We start from the raw sequence: 24,651 nt of genomic DNA on the forward strand, positions 1-24,651 counted from the left end.
CAGTTTTATCAGAGCTCACTTCAAATGAGAGATGCCACAACCAATTAGAAGTGAGGGATAGCCTGAGGTGGAGTTTAAGATATTCATATATTTTAATAACCCTTAAGTGCTACGTGTCACTCGAGTCTTGGCCTTCTGTCTCTCTCTCTCTGCCAATTATGGGATGCTCAAGATGTGAACAGACCACAGAATCGATGTGGATATGTTCAGGAGGAAAGAACATACCACCGTAACAACATGCACAGAAGCAGCAACAATGACACATGCAGTACTCAAGGACAAAGTCAAAGCACCGAATCCTGCGTATTACCTTTAAAAACTAAATATAAACAGTTTAAAGAACGGACAAGATGAGTGATAATGCAGACACTCGACACGTCCCTTGGGCCCCTTGAGCCTTCCATTTGGGGTAGCGATCACTCATTCCTCCCCCTTGCTTGCCCTCTGTAACTCTTCCACTATCTGGAGTTCACTGTAATCAAAACTCAAGGTCTTTCCTGACCTCAGGACACCCCCCCCCCCCCCCCCCCCAGTAGGAATGACAACTGGGAAAAGGTGCTTAGTCTTACACTGAAGTTTCAGAATGAGCATGGCAGGGCTGTGGTCAAGACTACATCAGCAAGATAACCTGAGAACCTTGCTGTGGATTCATCACATGGGGGGGGAGCATGTAAGACAATTCCTCAAAGACTGAAGACTGTATGATGTCAGTCCAAACCACCCGGCTGACTCAGGATTGCCAGACCTCCCTCTCCATCAAAAGCTCCTTTCAACCCAGAAGTTTCTGTAGATCGGACCAGAGGGACTAATCTCAGGAAGAACATTAGGAAATAAAAGATGCATTCCAGATGATTATTTGGGACTCAATCTGAACCACACAGGTTGAGCAGTGGTCCTATGACCGTGCAATTTTTGAGGTTACACGACAATGTTACACAGTGGTGTCTCTTCAATAGACATTGGTTCAGCTTTGACCACCTCCACTGCTGTATCAAGCCAAGTTGAACAACAAAGCCCCTCAGTCTGCCTCAGAACATTGGAAACCAATGGTACACAGATATTCTATAATATCATCATAAAAATGATCCTGCCACTGCGGGACTTTGCTTGGAACCAATAACAAATGCTTAGCTGCAAGGCAACACATCTAAGCCTGATGAACCTGAAAAAAATCACTTTAATGGTTTGATGTTCCAAGATGATAAGAATATATTTCAAATGTTATCATTAACTCCATTTAAAAGATGCATATAGCTACTCTTTACTTTTTTATTCAAACCACTACAGTTTGTTTTTAAGTCTGTGCAGTTCTTAGGAAACAGTAGGCATCGCTTAACCGAGTTATTTCATGCTGGAATAATTTAAAACTACCAAAAAACATCTACAGGGTAACCCACTATGACATCATGCAGCTATGTGTGTGTATAAGCTACAGCTGCAATACCGCCTACCCCCCACACTGAAACCAATCGTAATCAAATCTGAGTTATGGATGTCTGGGTGCTCTGTGGAAACACGTACATCCACTGACACACACACACACACACACACACACACACACACACACACCTATTCAAAACAACAGAAAGCACATTTCAAGTTGAAGTTACCTCATTTCACTGACAGAAAATAGATGAGAATGTCAGGGAGACATATAACTCCGAGACAAGACATGTGGGGATGTGAAAGTTTAAAGCTAGGTTATTAAATTTAGTGGAGGAGAGAAAGAGTTATTACATATTTAGTCAACAGCTTTATCCCTCCAATAAATTAAGACCACAGATGGGAAGTTAGCCACACGCTGAAATAACATGGAATGAAGAGTTTTGTCGGTGCTGCAATTACATGCCTCACAATATTAAGTCAAAAAAGGTTTCCAGATCTGTAGAATGTTTTCTAATAGACGACATTTATCCTTTTTAACTGACAGATTGTTGCTTTTTGCTAAGATGACTTAAATCCAGAGGCTTTTCACTGCTAGTCCACAATCAAGCGGTTGTGGTCAATTTGGCGGGTTTATATTTTCTGTCAGCGAGCGCTCACCATACACGCAGTCCTGAGGCACTTGCTCCTGAAACATAACCCCCTTTACGATTTGGTGGCTTCGCTGCTGCCATCCATTCATGAAATCATTCCTTCATCAGGCTGCCCTGGTTCATTTCCACTGCTGACGTTGACGGGAAAAAATGTGGTGTACTGCCAAGACCTCAAAGCCCACACTAACACTGTGGGTTAAGATATTTCCAGATAGCACCTTGTTATGTAAGGTTGGGCCAAAAAAAAAAACATAGCGAATGTGGTTATACGTAGCTTCACATAAAAGTAAAATAGCCTCCAGGGGGGAAACCTGCAGGAAATAGGAGATGCATACATATGATAAATCTGTCCACATGAATACCTGCTACACAGAGCGTTACATAATCGCTAGCTTATGAAGCCTGTAGGGTAGAAAATATGACAGGATGGAGGAGTGTCAATGCCGCCTTTAAGAAATTAGCTATGCAGATAAAATGAGTTTTACATTTCTCTCTCTCTCTCTCTCTCTCTCTCTCACACACACACACTCACACACAGCTCGTCATGACACCAAGCCAAAGATAGAGGCAGATAGGAGGCAAGTGTTGATGGAGATGCCTTGGGTATGTGTAATGGATAGCATCTCAGCCTCACTGAGCATTAGACTGGTTCTGTTCTGCCTGTCTGCCTGCATCTGCAACCCTCCCCCCTAAATTCATACCACTCACCATCTTGTCTCTGCTCACCCCTTTATATCACGGACAGACGGATGCACCGAGGCAGAAGAGGCCGTGACATTGAGTCGATTGGCAATAGAGCACCGCAGGGGTATTTTTGTAGTCCAACAAGGAAGTTAACATCACCATGGGTTACCTCAACCGAAAGATAGGAGCAGAAAATCAGTTCTGTGGTAAAGAAAAGATGATCTCCACAGATAAACACCACTTTTATGATATCTCAAGTGTGAATGAAATCACTAGATGCACAAAACTAATGTTAGGCTGACTGCAACGTCACCATAACTTGCTTTGCGCTTCATCTGTGCTTTGCTGGATGAAATTCAGTAGGATCTGCTGACGTATTCTATGGCGTAGGGCAAAACATGTCATTTTACGGATATGTGTGTCCAGGGATTTCAAGAAAAACCTGATACGAGGGAAGAAGGCATTAAACAATGCCAACTTATTTTCAGGTTTTAGAACTGAATACAACGGTCACTATAGAATTTTATCACAATATTTTGCAATATTACACAGAATTAATGGAAATTCTAACTTCCTATGTGCTACCTGGGTAGTCTAATTTCATGTGAATGTTCTCTAATGTTGATCGCCACGACCTTCTATCAATATTCCATGACACAGTATCGTAAAACAATAATAGATTTTGTGGCGCAACCCTTAAGAGATGTGTGGGGGGGGGGGAGAAAAAGGGTGGCATTTTTTCCCCCAGCGGTTTAACTCTCATCTGCTCTTTTCCTTCTTACCACTCCCTCCCTTCCTCTTTCTGTATCCATCAATCATCCATCTATGCCAGTGGCTGAAGGAATAATGGCATCCAGTGTGGCTGGGGTCAGGCGGAGGGATGACACGCTGAGCATGAACGTCACCCCTCCACAAGAGAAAAAGATAAGGGAGCCAGACGATACACATACACACATTATTTTTGGGTGACCTTGAGTCCAACAACGCAGCACGCGTACAGGTTCCCTTTTTGTCTTTTCCAGGAATAAAAATACAGCTGGGATTCTCTTAAGAGATGCCAAAACACACGCTTCAGTATCAGTTTAGCTGTAATAACGATAAACCTTCTGTTTCCAAACAGAGGAAGCCCTTCAGAGAGCAGCATACTCCTTGTTATTCCCAGGACACTTTCACTCCGAGTGTATATGCTGAGACAGAAGCCCAGTCATGTCCAGGTCAGTGTGTTGTTTGCTGAATATAAAGAGAACCCTGACGCGCTGCACGAGACACATTTGCTTTTCAAATATATGCAAATGGCAATCGTTTTGTCGCCGCTTTAACTAATGAAGTGCCATGCCTCTCAAATCCTGATAAATGTGTGGGCCATTTCCATTTGGATGCTTAAATAATGACTGAAATAAACCGTCAGACTTGTAGAAATGAGATCACAGCTTAATTATGGCTGGGATGTGACACTGGAAACTGTGTTTTGACACAAAGCGAGCCCAGATGGGTACAGATGTGGAAAAACTGAGTGAGAGATTCAGTCCTTCTGGTTTCCACAGAAAAAACAAGCTCTTGCGTGGCACAAACTGACCACTGTCGCATTCCCGCACCCTCAAAATGATATTTTCCTGACCGACGCTCACAAATTCCCTGCTTGTAGCAGCATTCAGGAGAGGACGGACAACCATGCCAATACACTGATTCCATTTTTTCCCCTCTCTGATGCACAGGGCATTCATCTTTCCACGGGTTAAATATAGCATGGCTGAAAACACTGGGGAATAGAGGACGGGCGAACGACAGCCATGCGGATGAGGGAGGGGAAAAAAAAAAGAGCAGGGATTTGTGGAGTAGGGTGTGGGGCTATATTTAGAGCAAAACAGAGCATCACCAGATCACCGCCATTGCTCCCACCACGAATGAGGGAGGTGATCAGTACAAGCTGAGGGGAGTTTCAGTTGCTTTAGCTGCCATTTTTCTTTTCTGTATGTCTTTTTATAAATGAGAAATGTAAAATACATTGAAAATTGAAAGCTGATATTGTGTGAAGTTTACCTCGTTTACAACATCAAGTAACCTTGTGATTAGTCCTTTAATCTGTCGACCCATCCGTTTGGTCTCATAGGGCTTGGTATCGTGCAAAATTCTCAGCACTGGTACCTTGACCTGTTCCTGAATGATACTTTTCTTTTTTTTTAAATAAAGATTCCAAAACAACCACATATTGAAACCTACATCACATTACAAATCTTTGGCTTTACACAAAACAGTTTCTTATCATGAAAAACAGAAACCAATTTACCAAAAATGTTGCTTCACTTTTCTTTTCAACTCTTTAATTTCACGTTTCACGAGCAACACTGAAACAATCCAGAATCTAGTGTAAAAATCCCACTGGTTTTGGGTCGAAGGAACCCAGGGCAATGCTAAATTTCGGGTTGGCTTTCAAAAATCTGTCATTAGGTGGGTGCTTTTCATGTATGGCAGTTTGACGACCAGCTCTAGTGTAACCAAATGCCATAAGATTCAGTGTGCGATGACACAAAGGAAATGAAAGGGTCTGAAATCGAACAACCTTGCATCAGAAGCATTTTTGCCGGGAATTAGATCCCACAGTCTATATATTGTCAAAATATTTGTTGATTAATTATGTGCTAGTTCACAAACTGACCAGCTATTCTCAAAATGACAAACAGAGCACATCCTACTCAAATATTTTCCCTTTTTCTGTAAGAACACAAAAAAATGAGTTCTTGGATAAATGGTCTTCTTTCTAAGAGCAGCGGAACACAGCTGCTTCATAACTAACCAGCTAATATCAGTGTGACAGCAGGTCAAGTGAGGTAGAGAGTGTGAACGAGGCCAAGACACAGGGAGGAGCAGACGTTGTACTCGCGGGGTGTTTTTCTCTTCATGACTGGGGCAGCTGCGGGTGGGGGGTGGTCTTTGAGAAGACGCCCCTCACCATCTCCCTCATTAATGAGGCAAGATGATGCAAAGGGAGTAGAGAGTGGGGGTGGCTTCATCCCGCCTGGGTTCCCCACTCTCATTAGACTCGGGGGGGGGGGGTAGTTCATAAGCAGTGAAGCTTGAAAGTTGTGGAGAAATGTGTGTGTGTGTGTGTGTGTGTCAGTGTCTTGTGGAGGGAGGCATCAGGTAGATAAAAAGACCTGCCTGGTTCTAATGTCCAGCCTCAGGCAGCAAATAATCTGACTACCACTGCCACTGACTCACTGCTGACTCTCCACATCTGCAGAAATGTGTGGGAACATTCCTCACTTCATCAGAGCACCTGCTGCGTTTTTAACTGCTGTCCTGGAGCTTTTCAGCTCAAATGCTCTAAAACATGATATCACAGTGGTGAGCATCAGTTAACCTACTTAGCCAGCCACCCCTCCAAACTACATCCTTCATTCTGAAGGTCAACATGATGTCGGGGAGATTTTCCTCTGATTTCCTGCTTTGTCTTGTTACAGATCAGTCGAATTCTTCTTCACCTGTCTAAAACAGTAGTGAATTAAGTTGGAGAACAGCACAACGTCCTGTTTACACTCTCCCCAAAGTGCCCAGCAAGAAGAGCTTAAGAGCAATATGGAGTTGCAGCATTTGGTTGCTATGATACGTAATGTCCACGGAAGTAAATATGCCAGCACAAGATACTTCCTCTCAGTTGAGAGAGACTGAACCGCAGAGGCAGAGAAGAGGGGATATCGTGACTTAGTGGCTGAGGGCATGTACAATCCCCCGGTTCAAGCACATCTTAGTTGTTGACCATCACTCATAGGCCAAGAAAGTTGATTGTGGAATTTGTCCTGCCCCTCCCAAATTGCTGTTAGACTGGGTGAAACGCCATATTGATAAGTGCAATGTTGGAAGTTGAACATTTGTCAACTACCGGAAAGCTAACTGGGAAGTAACAGGGTTCTAATAAATTTACAGACTTGCATGCTCACTGACATAGATCCTGCAAGTACTGGAGGTATTTTCAAAACTTAGAATAACAACACTTCCTTACAGCTACGGATTTAGAACAAGCAGACTGACAAAAACCGCTGCACAAAGACGATTCACTCTCCTCATCTTGGGTTGGTTGGGACGCCTCCTCCTCCTCCTTCCCTGTATTCACAATTTCATTCCTCTCCATGTCGGCCCCAATCATGCCAGCTGGATTTGCGAGAGGATCTTGCAGGAGTGCATCTCCTGTGGTGGTAACAGAAGTGCCAAATCTGTACGGGAGGACAGATTTCTCCTGCAAGCTGCTACCGCCCAACCCTGCCTGCTGATTTAAAGATCAAGAGTCTTAGAAGTTACTGGAGAGAGGCCTGTGTTGAGAGTTCATTTTACATGCTTCTGCCTGACAGCTGAGAGTTTGCTGGGCTGTCGTGGTTGCAGTTTTACCCAGTGGGGAAGAATTAAGAGATATTACTGGAGACATTAAATTTTAGAAACTAATGCGAGGAAAACCGCACTTGATGCCGCCAGAAGAAGGAGGGAAAAGTTTTAAATACAGCCTTTTCATCTGAGAGATTCCGTCACACATACTTTTTGTCCACACAAACACGAAACTCTGAAAGTTCCTCAAACAGCCAGTTTCAGTGACGCAGATGTAATGTTTGCTCCCACGCTGCTTAAAAGTCTCATTCATTTTTAACAAATAGCATTAGCTAACACCCTGAAGTTCTTCTTACTCCATCAACCATTTTGTAAACCTCTTTGGTGGCCTTACCCCATTCCCAAAGATTTATGCTGTCCATCCTTAGCTAGTTCTGACATTCTAAGAGGATTACGGCACACAAACACACACTGTTGCCATTTTCTGATGATGTATTAATCCAAAGCATGCCACTGCCGCTATGCTGTAATGACATGCATCAAGCTTGGCTGAACTATGATGATGATTAGAATGATGTAACCACCGAATGCATAAGAGGAAAAGGATGAACTCTACAATGTGCCATCTAAGCTGCAGGCATGCAGACGCACAAGAGACCCAGGAAGATTAGCAATATAAAACTCTCTTTGTGTGCTGTTTGCACTTAAACAGTGGCCAGAGTGGGAAAAAATGAACCCTGTCACCCCGACCTCTGGCAGATGTGATGTGCTGCTGTGCGCTGGGAGGCTGAGCTTTTCCTCTCACTTAGTTTACGATGACACTTTATAGCACTTGTGTAGCGCATCACAAGTTCTCTGAAAGTGGAAATTACTTTGAAACACTGATGATGATGAAAGAGCAGCAATCTGATGGTGGTGATCCAGGGTTCCTTCATCTTCCCTGAAGTCAAATTCGAGCACTTTTAATGAATTCTCAAGGTATACTTTCAAGCTTTTCCAGATCATGACTCTAAATCCTAAGTTTCTGACACCAAATCTCAGGATCAATTCTTCTCAAGGTTCCTTCAAGGTCCTGGTTACTTAAGGCCTTTCGCCACAAGCCAGAAAACAGCGAACATGGAGGTTTTGCAATGGAACAGTTTTAATTGGCATTCACTCCCAAAGTCTGCAGCAGACATGGGTTTGTTTTTTTTTACATCAGCAGGGCTCCCCTATCAACAATATACATGGAGGGAAGGAACACGGCTGGTAACTTCCATGACAGTCCCCTCCGCCACAAGGTCAACTCCTAATGAGGTATTTGGGAGGGATTTTTCACCATCGACTCTTGTGCAACAAATCAGTGGCGCCAAAGAAAAAAAACATCTTACAAAAACTGCATTAGCAACTTGTGAGACCGAACGGTCTTCATATCTTCATTTCCATCACAATGCGCCACGCAAACTCACACTCTAAACCTTCAAAATGTGAATAAACGTCTGACAAAAACATGCGTCCTACAGATTTGTGACGGGAAAAACCTGCCACATGGTGTTCACCCGCTATCTAACAAAGGGTTAACTACACGGTTAATACAAATGTGTCACCAGAGATTTACTGTAAAAGTAATGCAATCAATTGCTGCACTCCAAAGCCCTTTTCAAACCCTGAAAATTCCACATTCAAGCATTTTCAAGGAATTCCAGCACTGGTGGGAACCAGGTCACAACTAGGAAGATGGCAAGAATTTACATCACTCCGCAAAAAGCCAGTGTGTATAAACACTTGTCTAACAGGTAAAGGTGAAGAGAGTGGACCAATAAAATACATCAGAGGTCAGGATGACCCCCCTCTTCTGGGACCTACCTCACAAGATGGAGCTGTGACTCTGTGTTTACTCTCTTCATCGTCCTGTGGTGAATCAGCCCAACGTGCTGCCATCATTTCATTTCAAAACACTGACGAGGAAGAAGTCCTTTAGTGCCCACATTGAGGTGAGGAGGATGAAGCAAAGCAAACAAAAAAGAAAAAGGAAAAAGATCCTAATCCACACCGTCCTCCTTCTTCATGTCCGGCAGGGGAGGAAATCTAAACACCAATGACGCAAAATGAGGAGAATGAAAACAGTTAGAAGAGAAAACATTTGTCATGCACATTGACGTATGTGTAGCTTTCTAAACACCTTCAATCCTTGAGATTGTTCAAAAAGAAATGCTGCGTTTCAGGACTACTGCAATATTAACAATAAAGCAAGTCAATACAGTGAGCAAAGGCTAACATTTAGGTGGGGATACACAATAATATCGGCATGTCATCCACAGATACTGGTCATTCTTTTCACATCAGCACAGTTCAGATTGCTCGTCTCTTTTTCTATGCTAATCATCAATGACAGTTGCCATCAGCACGTTTTCTACAGAACATGAATATCATATAAACCCAGTTTTAAACAGATGACATCAACATCGGTAAATATTAGCTATTGACCAAATCAGCTGCAAAAATCCACATTACCTCTCTCTCTCTAAATATATATATTTATATAAAATATATCAGTATCAAGCCTTTGCCTATCATCAGTAAATAACAAATAACAATAAATGTCTGATCTAAAATTAATTTCTTGAAGTTTACATGTGGTTTTCCGTGTGTATCAAACGTGACTATCACCTAAACTTTTTTTTTTCATACAGGTACAGTTGAAATGAGTAAACACCAGTTCAATTAGATGAAAACTATCAGCACATCTGTGATTTGTGGTCTTTTTCCAAACATTTTTGAAACAAAAACAACGATACTTGCTCAAAATCATAATGTTCACGTTGTTTTTCCAGCTTGTACAAAATATAAAGATCACATAAACTTGTTCGTATACAGATATTGAATCGACATATGTTAGCATGTCGACCATCACGCCAAAAACAATCAACTAGAACAGCATCCATCCCTGCATGTCATGATCCCATAGTGGAACGACATGGTAAACATTCACGTCACCGCCCCGCAGCCTCAGGAACGGGAGTGTTTCTGGGCTAAGTGAGTAATCTCGAGAGTAAAAACTGGGTTATTTTGTGCGATTGTGTGTGTGTTTTATTTTGTTTTTAGACAGCAATTGGCTGACAAACGACATCTCCGTGACAAACGAGACGCGCATGTCAAATAAACCCCCGTGGCTCTGTGGAGGGAAAAGTGCACCACAAGACACTTTACGCAGCCATCGTGAATCAAACTAAGTATTAAGAGCAAACGTGACAGTGACACATCTGGCATAACGACCCCCCCCCCCTTATTTTTCCTGTCATTTCTAAGCAGAAAATCCCCCCCCCCCTCCTCCTCCTCCCTCCAGCGGGGGCTTCTACTTCTACGCAAACGCTGGCGAGCCCCGGCGGACGACAGGTTGTTGCTGTTAGCTATGAACCTACCTGTTACAAATTCAGAAAACTAGTCCCAAAACGACGTGGGAAACACTCGGTCCATGTTGCCGGGGAGGGGAGTGCGTTTTAGTTACAGGCTGGCCGGGTCCAGAGAGGAGTAGGAGGGCTGTCAGGGAGATTAAAAAGCGGGATATTCAGTCTCCCCGTGGGAGTGCGCTGACTGACCGCTCGAGCTCACTACCTGTTAGGAGAAAACACTCTGGAAAAAACACGGTAAACGCCCTTCAGTGTACATTTCTCCTTCAGGGGGAACCGGTGAATGTTAATCCGCTGGTGTTCATTCATTTCCGCTCATTTTAATTCCACATTCAGTTCGTCAGAACAGTAACAGAGGGAGAAAATAAAGGGTGAAAAAAAAAGTAGCGTGTATTCCTACGCGGTCCCGGTTGGCGGCGCGACACAATCTGTGTATCGATTGACGGTCCTCCAGTCTTTGCTGAAGCCACGCCCTTCTCCTCGCCCCCTAGTAGGATGGCGTCCAATCAGATTGCAAGTTTAAATTTGGAATTTTAAAGCGGGCCAATTGGAAATGTTGTTACATAACCTCCAATAAAAAGTGGAAGCTGATGGTCTCCGGTCACTGGCTGGAAACGGCAGCATCCCCACAGTATTCCTGTAATGTTTTGTGTACTATTTACCTCAAGAACACGTTAAAATACCGTTATGCTGTGTATGTTTAAGCTTTATCCCCTGCACATGAATACATGTACATCTACAATGTAAATACTAATACAAACGCAAATACACACAAATGTTACTATGCTTTATATCTTATGTCAGTTGTTGTGAATCACTTTACACATTGGTAGAAGGTAATAATAATAATAATAACAATAATAATAATAATAATAATAATAATAATAATAATAATAATAATAATAATAATAATAATAATGCCAGGTGAAAATGCATCTAGTTCATTTATCCTGTTCATGTTTGTTACAGCATCACTGTTTATTGAAATAAAATTAGTATTTCATGGGATGTTAGCCATCATAGCTTTTCGTTTTAACCTTGTTTTGTTTTCACTGCTTTCTCTGGGTTTGAATTATTCATTATTTGAAACGTTATCCAATAAAGTGTGCGCAACTTAACAAAACACATAAAACGTGAATTAAAAACACAGCGGGATTTTAATTACTTAATTTATTTTGCGTACTAAACCACGTATTCTCTGAGTACTGGGAATTTTTAACCACATATTTCTATGCAGTGCAAGTTCTCCAACTGCCATTTCAACAGACCCCCACAGTACATTAAAAGGAGCAGGTTTCCATGGGCTGATAAACTCTTAATTCCCACACTTAGACTTTAAACCTTTCAAACCATTAAAGAGGTCAAATTAAATCACAGGGATGTCGTTGTAAACGGGGCAGCGAGCCCCGAGGCCGCGCTTGTGCTGAGCTCTCCCGTTTCTTCACTGCTGAAACATATTTGCTTATCCATTATCAACTGTAACAGCAGTGTTCTTAACTTTATTATGGTGACATGTAGGGCATGGCAGCCACATGGGACTCTGCAGCGCATGAAAAAAGAAGGCTGCACAGCTGATCCAGACAAAGACAAAGGCTGACAGTGTTCTGTTTGCAGGCTACTCCTGCAGCACAATAGAAGATAGGACAATAGGACTCTTTTGACCCACACTATGGTGAGGTTTCCCTGGTTTCAGGGAAGAGCTATTGTCTAAAGTGCTGGTGCACCCCAATGTAGACAATAGGGAACTTAAACTGATGTGAGTTGGGCTCGGCAGTACATGGCACTTGGCTCACGTTTGTTGACTAAATACTTTCCACATTATTAATGCCGCGTGTGCATCGTATTGATTTTATGTAATCGTTCATCAGAGACAACTTCAGTTCTTGTAGTTAAGCAATCGTCATGATGGGATTGATTTTCTGTGAGGGAAAAACAACTCTCAGTGCACATCTCTGTGGATTATATATACACGCCATAATGGATGTGCTGTGTACTTAAACGGGTACAAAAACTAGTCTGGGCGGAGAATACCCTTTTAAAAGACAGTCGTGTACCTTTTAGTTCAGTTTGTACCATTTCAAGTCAAAAGTGCAGCTCTGGCCTCTTGAAGGCAAATATTGTACTTTAGTGGTAACAAATTGACGTTTGAGGGAAGGAAAAGTCTTTAAAAGTGAATCTGGGAGTACAGAACTGTCTCTATTTTCTGAGAGTGTTTAAACCCAAAAGAGGGTTTCACAGGTTTACGACGTTCCGTGGTTTCTGGTACTTTCCGGGATAGTCGCTATGACAACACTCTCCACTTATGAATGTCAAAGTGAAGACAGGGGATTTCAGATCAATGAACAATGCCTGTTTGTATCAAGTCTGCTGTGGAGGCTTGATACAAAACTGTGTATATCATGAAATAATTTTTTAATGTTTAATTTGGTGCAAATCTGGATAAAATTTGGGGATCAAAATAGTTTCGGGGGTGACAGCAAGCTGCAGAGCCAATAAAAGCATGTTAACACTCATTTGTAGGAGGAAAAGATGTTTGTTCAGTATGAGAGTTGATGAGGGGGACGGTGATGATGGCTCTATGACATCACCTGCCACCGACAAACCAATGGCATAACTTAGCTGCAATAGCCATGTTTCAACCAGCAGGGAGCAGTTGCAATTAGCGGTGCTTGATAATGACTTGACAGTCAGCAGGATAGCTCAGACAGTTGCAGATGGATTTTGATGATGGATGGGTCGCCAGTCCATGGCAGGGCCAACACATATAAACAGACAACCATTGGCTCTCCCAGTCACACCTACGGTCAATTTAGAGTCTGGATTAACTTGGTCCCCTCTTGATGTCTTTGGACTGTGGAGGAAGCTGGAGTACCAGAGAGAACCCACACAGGAACAGGGAGAACATGGAGACTCACACAGAAAGACCCCGTGCTTGATTTTATGTCCTGCTTCTCTGTATGAGCATGAACTGCTGATTTGCACCAAATGTGTGGAGTCAGAGAGATTTAAACACTTGGGAGACGAGAGATTATGAGCTCTCTGGTGGCAGTAACATGCTTTTGCTGGATTTCCACATCCAACTTCAGAGCCGGGCAGGATTAGGACAGGTAGAAATGAATGTACCGCACGGAAGTGTGTGAAACAGGTTTTCAACACGCGCAAACACTCATCAGGCAAGACAAGGACATCACATATTTCATTGAAACAGGATTTTGTGAGATGCAGTTGAGTGTTTAAGAGGATGAGGATAACTTCCCACTACAGCTTGTGAAAGTGGATCTGGCACTGGGTTTGATGAGTGGATGAATCCCAGCCAGCAGTAGTCAATCTATCAAGCCCTCTGGCCAGCCAGTCCACAATTGGAACACAATGAACTCTGGAGAGGATGTTCTTTCTATTTGTGTACCACCGCGCATCAGTGAAGCAGTATTTATCAAGTACCAAACTGGGAATGAATCACATAATCTTGTAGTGTCTGGTCACTGCTCACAGCTGGTATAATAGACTTTGAGGGATCGACACAATGAAGGATGTTCTATTCATCATGCAGGTGAAAACAAGTGGTGTTGGTCATTCACGGTCTCAGGATATTTGAAGTTTGGAACTGGTAGACATTTTGGGCAAACGTTTTAATAGTGCGTGACATTTGCTTTAGTGAATATATGAAAGTAATACTTAACCCAAAGGTTAATACAAAGGTATTTTTTCTTTTTAAGTATTCACAAATAGGTGACTTGATCCCACTCTGGACTTTGTGACTCCAGAGTGAGGGAAGAGCCAGCCTCGTGTATTTAGCTTCAAGCTAATGGTGACTGGTGGCTAACAACAGCAAAACTGTCCGAAAAAATTTAAAAACTCTCAAGCAGAACATCTAGTTAATTCTCATTTTCTTTATCCAGATGTATACTTGACAAACACCTTGATTTGAGCTATAAACAACAACAACAAAAAAGCGATCAACTATAGCACTTGTACTTGCAGTAAACTTGATCAATGTCTATTAGCTTTTGAGATACGCTAGCAGGCAGATCGACACATGCCAGCAATCAAATCACTTCCCTGATTGGGAATATCGCTTGAGCAATGGTACAAGCAACAGGTAACGAACTGTTGGAAGAAGACTGTCGGCCGTTAGCGCTGCTTTCTAGCAATTTTCAAGACATTCTATTGAATTCAGGTACCTTGCATTGAAATGTCAGTATTTGGAGTACTAATATGCACCGGTTTGCAGTTGGAAACAGTGGTTTTGGTGGTTAAGAAACTGTTTTAGAAACGGAATGATGAAATCAAAGCTTTCAGGGGTCATGTTGGATTGACTGTTTGCAGGTGACGTGAAATCATATCCTCCGGGTCTGTCTGTGGCCACAGCCTTCACATGTCAAATTCATGGATGTGTGGCTATTCAAACGGACAATTCCTGTTTTGTTCCTTTTGTTCTGAGCGCAGTTTACCTGTAGCCTACTTTCCGTGGTCTGCCCCCGTCCTCTGTTCCCCTGGCGGAGCACCACAAAGCCCCAGCATGTGAAACCTGTGAGGGTTTTTGTCCACTTCCCGCTTTCACCGAACCCTGCATCAAGGTGAAAGACAATGGCCCTTCGGTTCCCATGGCAGTGTGGGGAGCATTAGCACTGGGATAAGTTAACCACCACCGCCAAGTGCTGATGTTTTATGATAAGGACACATGGGGGTTGCAGCCAGTGGTACAATGGGGGGCTTTGTGGTTTGGGATACACACAACAAAACAGCTGTGTAATTCGTTGAAGTTTTTTTCCCCCACTTGCTTATCTCTCTCCTCTGCACCGTAGGGTTCACGGACAAGTGAAAAAAGCTGGAGTGAATTTAGGAATGTGTCAGTGAAGATCTTGTTTACCGCTACAGATGGAAAACTTGAGAGTGCATCACGCAATCAGCGCGCGCCGACTCGCATGTTTGTTTGCAATCGGTCATGTCAGCAACTTGTTTTTCAGGTCGGTTGACCTGGAGAGGCCTTGTAGCTGGACCTGTGCTTTTTACAAGTCTCTGAGCCCCACTTAGCATGATGTGACTTACCAGAACACGCACACGGATGATAATAAATTGTGGTCTTTACATGTCGCAGAAACAGTAGTGATGAAAGCTTTGACTCAACACGAGACCCTGATTGTTTCTCCATCTTTCACTTGATAAGTTGTGTCCCACGTCGATTAAAAAAAAAAACCCCAGGTGAACTCTATAAACTCTCGTGTGTGTATAAATGCATGTTACTGACGTGCTGTTTTGAGTTTCAGGTGATTGAAAACCAAGAGGGTGTATGAATCAGAGATAAAACTAGTTGGGAGTGTGATTGTGATTCGGTGTTTGACAGCAGCACAATGAGCTCTTGATGGAACAAAATCCTTGTGTTTTGATGCCGCTTTAAATTTTCAACACAAATTTTTGCAAGTAAACCACAAATTAGATCCCTGTTGGGAGAAATAAGGTGAAAAAAAATATTTTGTTACTCCAACAGCAGAGTTTTCATGTGTTTGTATTTTATTCAGTATTTATTTTTCTAACGTTTTCTTTGCAACACTAAAGGGCTCATTAATAACAGTTAATTAATGCTTATCTATGCGTAAGCTTGCTGACTCCAGCATTACTTAAAGCATAATTAAACATTTATTAATACTTTTTGTGAATGACACTGAAACTCGTAAAACTAATATGAGCACCATAAGTAAATGACACATTAATTAACTGTTAATTAATGGTTAACAATGCATTATTTTGGAGATCCGAAGAGTTTACTGTTATTACCATTTACTATTCTCATAAAGTCTTTCCATAGATTTTTACTTGAATCAAAAAAGAATCTGTACGTCTGCTTTTACCAGAACTTTGTTTTACAAACACATCTGAACCTCATGTGTTCACGCTCGCCACCTCTGCTGCTGAGACTGAATTCCGGATGGACTTCTATGAAATTCCATCATTTAAAGTGGTTCTACCACCACCGGGACCCAGGTAAAGACCGGGTTCTGGGAACCAGTTCAGTGTGCTGAGGAGACATGTTCAACCCGCCTGCTGCACCCACGGTGCGTTTTCCATGAGTCAGAGTGGGCGTCATCCCTGCACGGGGATGCCAACGTCCATAATCTCTCTCCATCTGTCACCAACGTCCTCTCCTGGCGCCCAGCGTGTGTCTCATGCATTTATCTCCTTCTTTGTGTCCGTGTGAATCCCACTGAAAGACGAGGCACATACTTGATTTATTTTATTTAACACCCAGCGAGATTTGATTTTACAAAGAGCTCTTCATTGTTCAGCCAGTGCACTGACAAACATACACAGATGAGAGAAACATGAAGGTTTCCTTGTGAAACACAACTCATTTAAGCAAAATAACACAACAGGTGGACATGAGTGGACACGAAAAACCCATTTCCTATTGTATCAGAGGAGGTTGAAGGACATGGCTGCTAATGCAAAAACAGGCCCCGTAATTTTGATTTCTTTTCTCTCAAACTTTGTACTTCATCTTTCCAGTCTTGCTGATGATGCAGATGTGCTGAAAGAAGAAAAAGAAAAGGATTATCTTCTGCCTTTCGAATTTAAACTTTTCCCCGTCCCAGACAACATTCAAATATTTTTAAACAGAATCTATAACTGCTGTCCTGAAGAAGAAAAGATGAAGCAAAAGAAAACTACAAGTATTGCTTCATAGTTGTGTCTAGGATGTGTGCCTGTGACAGTGACCTTTGACCCCAAAGATGTATCCAGTTCCTCCTCGAGTCCCAGAGGACGTTCGGGACAAATTTGTGAGAATTCCCCCGAAATGCTGCAGAGATACTGCGTTGATGAGAGTGGACGTACGGACACGCGTGTGGACAGAACGGCTGATTTAAACAGCAGTTCAATTTCAGCTGGAAAAATATTTGTAGAAGATCACCCTGCCATAAAAGACATTCCAGCATCTTCCGACAGACTCAGTACGTCATATAGACGATACATTCATTTTTTTGAAGGCACACTCGTTCATCTCACTCCAGCCTCCGCGGAGTTCAAGTCATATTTCCTCTGCAGGATGAGGACAGATAAGAGGGGAAGCTTTAGCTCTGCCTGATAAAGATATTTTAACCCCTACATTCCACAGTTACCCTCCCTCCACCCCCGTCAAAAACACACACACACACACACACACACACACACACACACACACACAGTCATGCAGTACATGTTTAAATGCAGCATTCCCACTGAAATGTAGACACCCACGCGATAGCTGTGGGGAGCCTTAGCTGAGTGTTTGGCGTGAGTAAGAGGTCAGTCTGAGGCCACATTCGCAAAGGTTTGCACTTGTGAATTTTAGACTGAGAAATATGGCTTGAGATAAACGGCCAGGAGTGAAACTAGGGGGAGGAGGTGCACTCCCGACTCAAAAAGCAGCAATTAACGATCAAGTTTGGAGTGCCAGCGAACTATCCCCGGAGGTGAAGACAGCGAATGAACACGCTCAGTTTTGGGGATGAAGGCTCCTTTGCTGTCCTCCCCATCTGAGCCCTGACCTGTGATGATACCTGCTGTTTTAGGTTTCAGGGAGAGGAGGTGGTCTCTTTGACTTTATGCCCCCCCCCCCCCCATCCCACCCTCCCACCCGTCTCTTTCATCCCTTTCTCTTTGCTTCTCAAAAGGTCATCGTGTGCTGTGCCCCCAGGGACGAAGGACTCGGGACTTACAGTCAGGTCACGGAAGTATTCATTGTAGTCCAGGGCATAACCGACAACGAAGCGGTTTGGGATTTCAAATCCAACATCTGAGGCAGAAAAGAGAGATATTCATGAGGAGGAGGGGGAGCACGATGTGAGGAAACTCAACTCACTCATTCACTCTTGCATGACGCAGCACATGCACGCTGGCATCTGGTTCCTGACATGTTTATCAGTGCTTGTTCCTGGTGCTCGTTTGAGTGTTATCCTCCCCATTTTCAAACACATATTTCAGGACATGCTGGGGAACGTTGGTCGGACAACTTCCTTTTAATTCACCCTTGCTGAATCACTTTGATTGTGAGAAACGCCAGAAAAACATGCAGCGACTGCACCAAAACACACAAGACCCAGAGAGACGGAGGCGGTGCTTACAGTCCGGCAGGCTCTCAGCCATGTTCGGGGTCCTTTTCACCAGCAGACTGAGACAAGGCAAATGAAGTTATTTTCCAAAATACCACAGTGTACTTCTGCAGTAGAAAAATAACGACCAAAGTTGGACATGCACAAGAATATGGACAGTTACTGGTGATGATATTTATATCAGCCCAAGTCTCTACGAGATTTATGGGCTTTTTTTCCAAGTGTTTCAAAATGAAGAAACACATAAAAATATCATACAACCGTGTTTCTATATGTACAGAATGGACACTGGCAAATACTGGCTAGCAGTGAAATCACCTGCAAACAATCAAACATCATTCATCACAAATACATTGCTTTTCTCTTGTAATCTTCACCTGAAAATACACGACATCTTTCAAGAACAACCTGATCGTTACGAATGCAACACGTAGATATTTACACATACAGGAGGAGACAGGCTTCCAACACGCTCCACGTTTGTGGAACCATCTCCCCTCTGTCAGCTGACATGGGAAGAGCCCGCGGACACCAGACACGTGATACCTTCTCTCATCGCACACTGGTACCCCCCCAGGAGGGGCGCGAACACACACGACTGACAGGCGGCCTCACCCTGCGACCTTGACCATCTTGGGTTCAAAGGTCCCTACGTGCTTCAGAAGAGCCTTCATTGTTTTTCCTGTGTCAACAATGGCCTGAAGGGAGGGAAGAGCAAAGGATAAAGGAGCGATGAAGAGGGAGGGGGTGGGACAATACTCCAGTAACACATGCAGGCCATGGACATATTTACACTCAGACCTTGGTTAACTGAGGGAATGTTGAACTGTAGCTCCAAATGACACTCGTTTCAGAATGAGACAATCAGACGCGAACAAAAAAGACATTTCACACAGATATTTGTGGTGCTGGTGACACTCACCTCAACAATGAGCACGTTCTTCGAGAGATGAAAGAAGAAGAAGCACATTAGTAAAACATCACCTTTTCAACTCTCAAAATAAAGACGCGGCTGTTTGTGTGAAATTGACACCGCTTTAAACCGGGGGTATCTATGACAACAGTATCTTTAGCTGCTGAACAATCCGTTCCATTCTCCCCGGTAATGAACATCTGTGGCTACAGTGAGCTGAAGTCACTTCTAAGACTGTCGCACACTTTCCAGAGTTTCAAATGACTCCTTGTTCCCTGGGCCGGGTGTATGGGGCTCTTTGTGAGCGCGGCAGAGAGTATCTATGGTTTGGGGAGAGTGATGGTAGAGAATGCAGGCAGCCGGCCAATGTTCCCTCACTCCACACCTGAACGCTGTTACATAACACTCAGAGAAAGTCGACGCTTTCAGGAACATGAAAACCCAAACAAAACAGACCTGCTTTTACAAAGTGAAAACATGCTGAACAGCCGTTTGGAGGAGGAACTGCTGCCTTCCATGACCAGAATTTCACCGTTACTCCATTTGTTGTTGCAATTTTTCTTAGTTCCAAAACAAAATTTGGGCTTTTTTTTCCAGGCTGGATTTTCATGAGCCGTGCTAGCGGAGCGATGAAGACGCGAACGCTGAGTGTAAATCCATTAAACACCATCCTGGAAGAGAGCGTCGCCTCACTCAGAGTCCCTGGGATTTTTATAGTGGATTTTAGATGATTGCTGAAAATAGGAAACAAATATTTATGAGACGTTTTGTTTTGTTTTAATTAATTCATAGCCACAAGATAGAACTTGTTTTCTCAAATTAAATACTTTTTATTCCAACTCCCCTTTTGAAGTTTTATTAATATGCTGGAACAAGTCACAGGATGTCTTGTGGCCAAAATTATATTTTTTTCCCTCCAAGGGCTGCTCTGGAGCTCCGGACTTTTACTGTTAATTCACACATGCACTACTCGCTGGTAGATTTTATTGTGTGGAACAAAAGTGTAAAATATTCCAGGCTAGTGTTAACCGCTAACTTTATTTCAGGCGTCTCACCAAAAAAGCCAATCAGACTGCCAGCTGACGGAGACGAGGGCAGCAAACTTCCTTGGGATCCATTCCTCAGTTGCTCTATTGTATTTTTTTAACAGTATTAAAACCATCATGGGAGGTTCTCATCTATTATTCCCCTGAAGGTGAACGAGGTAATAACAGGCTCAGTGATTCAGACAAAGCAGAGCGATTCACGCTCTTTAAGTGCCTGTCAACCTTAGTTTATATTCATGCTGACCTTTTTAGTGAGGATCCATCTCAGCTAACAGCACATTCAGACAGCTCCGCGAGTCAGCATCGGACCGGCAGAAACATTTCTGTCTCATCTGAGAGAGGAATAACCCCTCATGGTTCTGGACTCCTCAGCAGAGATGAACAGTCGCTGAAAGCTGCCTCCTGGGAGCATTTGTTTGCCTGAAATGTCAGATTCACGGCCGGCCCGGGAAGAGCAGAACCTCGAAGTGAAGTGACACTTGAAGCGTGCACGGGGAGACCGTCTGAGGAGGAACACTGCAGTTTTAATATTAGCATTAGCACTCTTAGTGCTGCAGTAGTACTCTCATGATTACTGTTGTAGTGTTAGCACGCTTGAGTCTGTTCATTATGATCTTCATTCCAGCCTCGCTCTCTTTCACACCTCCTGGTCCTCTTAAAAGGCAGTTTTCAATGTTGCAAAGGGGACATTTTTGGATCTTGAAACTAAATGAATTTAAAGGTTCTAGATACAAACTGTCATGAGATGACTTTGGTCGTGACTGCACGCAACTTCAAAAACAAAATCAACTTGACGTAAAGGTTTGAGTACAGCAGCTATGCACTGGTCATCAGGACGGTTTAACAGCTCCCTCTTGAGGTCGAGGCAGTTAAAAAAAAATAATCTCGCTGTTGAGTCCTGGCCATGTGTGATGGTTCTGCGCTCTTTGATCATGTGACAACGTTAACACACACCTTTCCACGCAGAAAAGACAGATCTCTGCTTCCAATGATGTGCAGATCCTCTGTTGACTGGTCGTTCTAGTGGAGAGAAGACAAGAGTAAACGGAGGGGTGTCTTGCTAGTTTTCCCAGTAAATGTAAAAAAAAAAAGTGTTGCAACCAAAAAAAAAAGAAGAAGAAACTGCATTTGTTTCCCAATGTCACATGACTGTTACTGTCTTTGGCTTTACTGCAAGATGTTCAAGACAAATCCTCAGAGCAGTAAATCTGAGCGCATCACACAAGCCCCGACAGAAACGTCTCATCCCATCAGAAGAGGCGCCGCAGCAGCTCCGAGGAGGCTCCCCATGGTCTGCTGCTTGGATAAAGGGAGCAATGACATGCACAGAATCCTAACCCCGGAGCGGCAGGTCACATGACTCCATTACGACCTGTGAGATTAACTTAACGATGTCATAACTCAGAAATCGTCCTCCAGCTATTGCCGTCTGTTGCCGTGTTGTTTGCTGACATCATAAGAGTGCGATGGTCACATTTCTATCCTGACTGGGCAATTATTCTGGTTCATTACTGGAATACTGGGCTCCAGTACACTTTGTCCTATGGCAGAGTAACATCTGATGCCTTTAGAGAAACCGTGTGACGTGAGTGCGTGACTTCAGGATAATTCAACTGCTTCAGCAGATCAAAAACAACGCTTAACTCAATTTTCCTTAAGATATTTCAGCACTGGTGAAAGCCGATGAAAATCCTGAGAGCGTGTGCACATGTGGAGAGATATAAGCGTTCCACATGAGCCAGAAAACTGATGACTGACCACCATGATGTCGCAGTAAACATCACGTTATCATTTAAACATTCTAGGTGCTCAACCATGTTAATATCTACAGTTCTGACAGCAAAAAGACAGTGGAGAACTCCAGTTGGCAGCCTGGTGTTTATCTGGTCTCAGCGCTGTGCTGCAGCGGCTCCATCCTCAACAGCCCTCAAAGTGACTTTCCTTGTAAAACATGAGCAACAGGGACATCTGGTGGCAGAGATACGAATTACACGTAGTTTTACCAGCCTTGTCAGGTTTAAGGATGTTAAAAATTCAAACATATGAATAAATCCACTCAGTTACTCTGACAGTTCCCATCAGCTCTTCAATCTTCAGTCATTGACTGAGTGTCATTTTCATTAACGATTACGCTGAGGATCTCTTTCATGATGAATTGCTCAAAGTGTATTTTATTTTATGGCTGATCTACACACACGAATCCTCTCTATCATTTAATCTATATTTTTATCCCCCCACCCCCCAAAAAGTGCGATGACAACGTGAAAAACGCTTAGCACAGTTAACAAGAATCCATAATGAAGTCTCCCAAACCCTAAAACAAAAAGACTTATTTTCATGGTCATAAATGACAAAAAGCTGTACATCTTTACGGGTCTGGAAGCAGGAAGTGTGTGTGGTTTTTGCTTTGGAAGAAAAGACTTGATTAGTTTTTCTTAAAGTGGAACCATGTTTTTGTCACACAGGTGTTCACCGACCATGTAGCTCTTCAGACGGATGAACTCCACCCGCGTCTCCAGGTACTTGTTGGAGTTGCGGCCCAGGACCTTGATGAACTCCACCAGGTCTGCGCAGAACTTGTAGCCCCCCTTCAGGACGCACAGCACCGTAATGTTGTCGTCCACGAAGTCCTCGGTGATGTAGCGGGCCAGGCGCTCGGTCCTGCAGGAGGGAATCACGTCATTACGCGGTGATCGTAAACCCTCAGTCTCTACCTGTGCGCTCGTGTGTTTTGTCACCTGTTCATGATGACGCCATGAGGGATGTAAACACTGTCGATGTCGTCGTGGTAGTGTTCCGGGTAGGTGAACAGGTCCAGACTGTATCCGGGCCAGTCGTCATTTATCTGGGACAAACAAAGAAGGAAGGTCGGCGGAGGCAATAACCAAGATTTGTCTCTACGGAACCATCAATCAATCACCTGGATAGAAACGTTTTATAACAATAAAACCAGAAAAATAAAACTGCCTACTTAACTATCAATAATTCTTTTTTGTAATATCTGATGGAATTATATATTTAAACATGCAAATGAGGCTTTACCTAATTAGAGAGTATTTATTTTGTGGAGTTAATTTTACTGGCGTTTGCCGAACCTGTGACATATTTTTGTCGTCCAGCGAGAAGTTGGCATATCCGTGGTTCCCCCTCGACCAAAAGCTCATGTGATTTTATTTTGGATTTTATATTATTTACTAAAATTATTTTACTTTAATGATTTTTTTTTAAGCGTAAATACAATCGTTAGCAGTTCAAAGCTAACGTCATGACTAAACCGCTTCCACAGCTAGCTTAGCGCGTCTTCCCTTCTCAGGAGAATGATTGTTAGCAACCTAAAAACTTTGAAACTTGTGAATTTGACTTTTCCAAACATATTTTATCCCCTACAAAAAAATATTTTAAAAAAACCAAACTTGTTTCATGCATTCAAACAAAAGATTTTTAAAAAATTAAGTTAAATGTTTAACAACGCTGTCAGATTTTAGGAGTCCTTCTTGTGCCTGTCTAAAATACCATGACTGACACTCGCCTCTTAAAGCACTGTATTCAGACAACAGCAAATATATTTCTACATCTGTAGTAGCTGGATTTAGGAGTGAAACATAAAAATACAAATATAAATGTACAAAATCTTAAAAGATCAATACATTTCTGAAGGCTTTGGGTTACATTTACCACAATTCCTCTTTTCTTCCCTTCATTGTCCATGACAAGCAGATGAGGTTAGAACTTCTCCTGGGTCAAGGTTCAGGCAGTGGTGACCTTCAGTGGAAATACAGAAATGGACGACTGCATGTACGCAGGACCACGTTTAGCTTCCTCTGAATGGATTACACAAGAAAACGGCAGCACAAGATGGAGAGAAACATAAGATTTAGGTTGAATTTCCATCTTTGACACGATTCCTTTCAATCCAAGCAAGTGTACTATATTTCTAATCTCTTACTTACTGTTTTTTCACCTTCTCCCCAGAAACCCATTCGCAAAAAAGAAAGAGGAATTCAGTAAGACCTTTTAGTCGTCCTGGGCAGCCCACACGGGCTGCAGGGTCATGCTTGAGTCATTTGCGTTAAAGTGCAGTGTTGTTTACGATCATGGAGAATGACTCGAATAATCTACCTCATGTGATGCCATTCTTACTCGAGGCAGCATCACAGGCCACTGCTGGGGAACGACAAA

At 43.0% G+C, this 24,651-nt stretch overlaps 2 protein-coding genes across 4 annotated transcripts in view; both read right to left on the bottom strand.

The window, feature by feature from the left end:
- arhgap21a (Rho GTPase activating protein 21a) overlaps window positions 1-10,864 on the bottom strand; it is a 79,039-nt gene extending 68,175 nt beyond the window's left edge. The window contains exons 1-2 of the mRNA XM_086190754.1: window positions 10,439-10,864; window positions 8,883-9,104 (exon numbers count right to left, since the gene is read on the bottom strand). Coding sequence (XP_086046880.1) covers window positions 8,883-8,960 — 78 coding nt within the window. The 5' untranslated portion in view covers window positions 8,961-9,104; window positions 10,439-10,864. The remainder of the gene's footprint in view (window positions 1-8,882; window positions 9,105-10,438) is intronic.
- Window positions 10,865-16,652: 5,788 nt separating this feature from the next.
- Window positions 16,653-24,583, bottom strand: prtfdc1a (phosphoribosyl transferase domain containing 1a). 3 transcript variants are annotated; one of them, XM_086191327.1, is made up of 10 exons: window positions 24,423-24,583; window positions 24,148-24,293; window positions 23,211-23,317; window positions 22,950-23,133; window positions 21,427-21,492; window positions 19,436-19,453; window positions 19,129-19,211; window positions 18,526-18,572; window positions 18,121-18,197; window positions 16,653-16,952 (listed from the first exon to the last, which is right to left on the bottom strand). In XM_086191327.1, the coding sequence occupies exons 2-10, from the start codon at window positions 24,178-24,180 to the stop codon at window positions 16,905-16,907; spliced, it is 663 nt and encodes a 220-aa protein (XP_086047453.1). In that variant the 5' UTR covers window positions 24,181-24,293; window positions 24,423-24,583; the 3' UTR covers window positions 16,653-16,904. The 3 variants fall into 3 exon arrangements, 2 of the variants coding, with proteins under 2 accessions (XP_086047453.1, XP_086047452.1); XM_086191326.1 differs by lacking the exons at window positions 24,148-24,293; window positions 24,423-24,583 and adding an exon at window positions 23,568-23,945; XR_015110883.1 differs by lacking the exons at window positions 16,653-16,952; window positions 24,148-24,293; window positions 24,423-24,583 and adding an exon at window positions 23,568-23,951 and having other exon boundaries at window positions 18,962-19,211.
- Window positions 24,584-24,651: the final 68 nt, after the last annotated feature.

Source organism: Aulostomus chinensis, chromosome 21 (genome assembly GCF_037954235.1).
Source record: "Aulostomus chinensis isolate RoL2024-O1b breed Wild chromosome 21, RoL_Achi_v1.0, whole genome shotgun sequence".
NCBI lineage: Eukaryota > Metazoa > Chordata > Actinopteri > Syngnathiformes > Aulostomidae > Aulostomus > Aulostomus chinensis.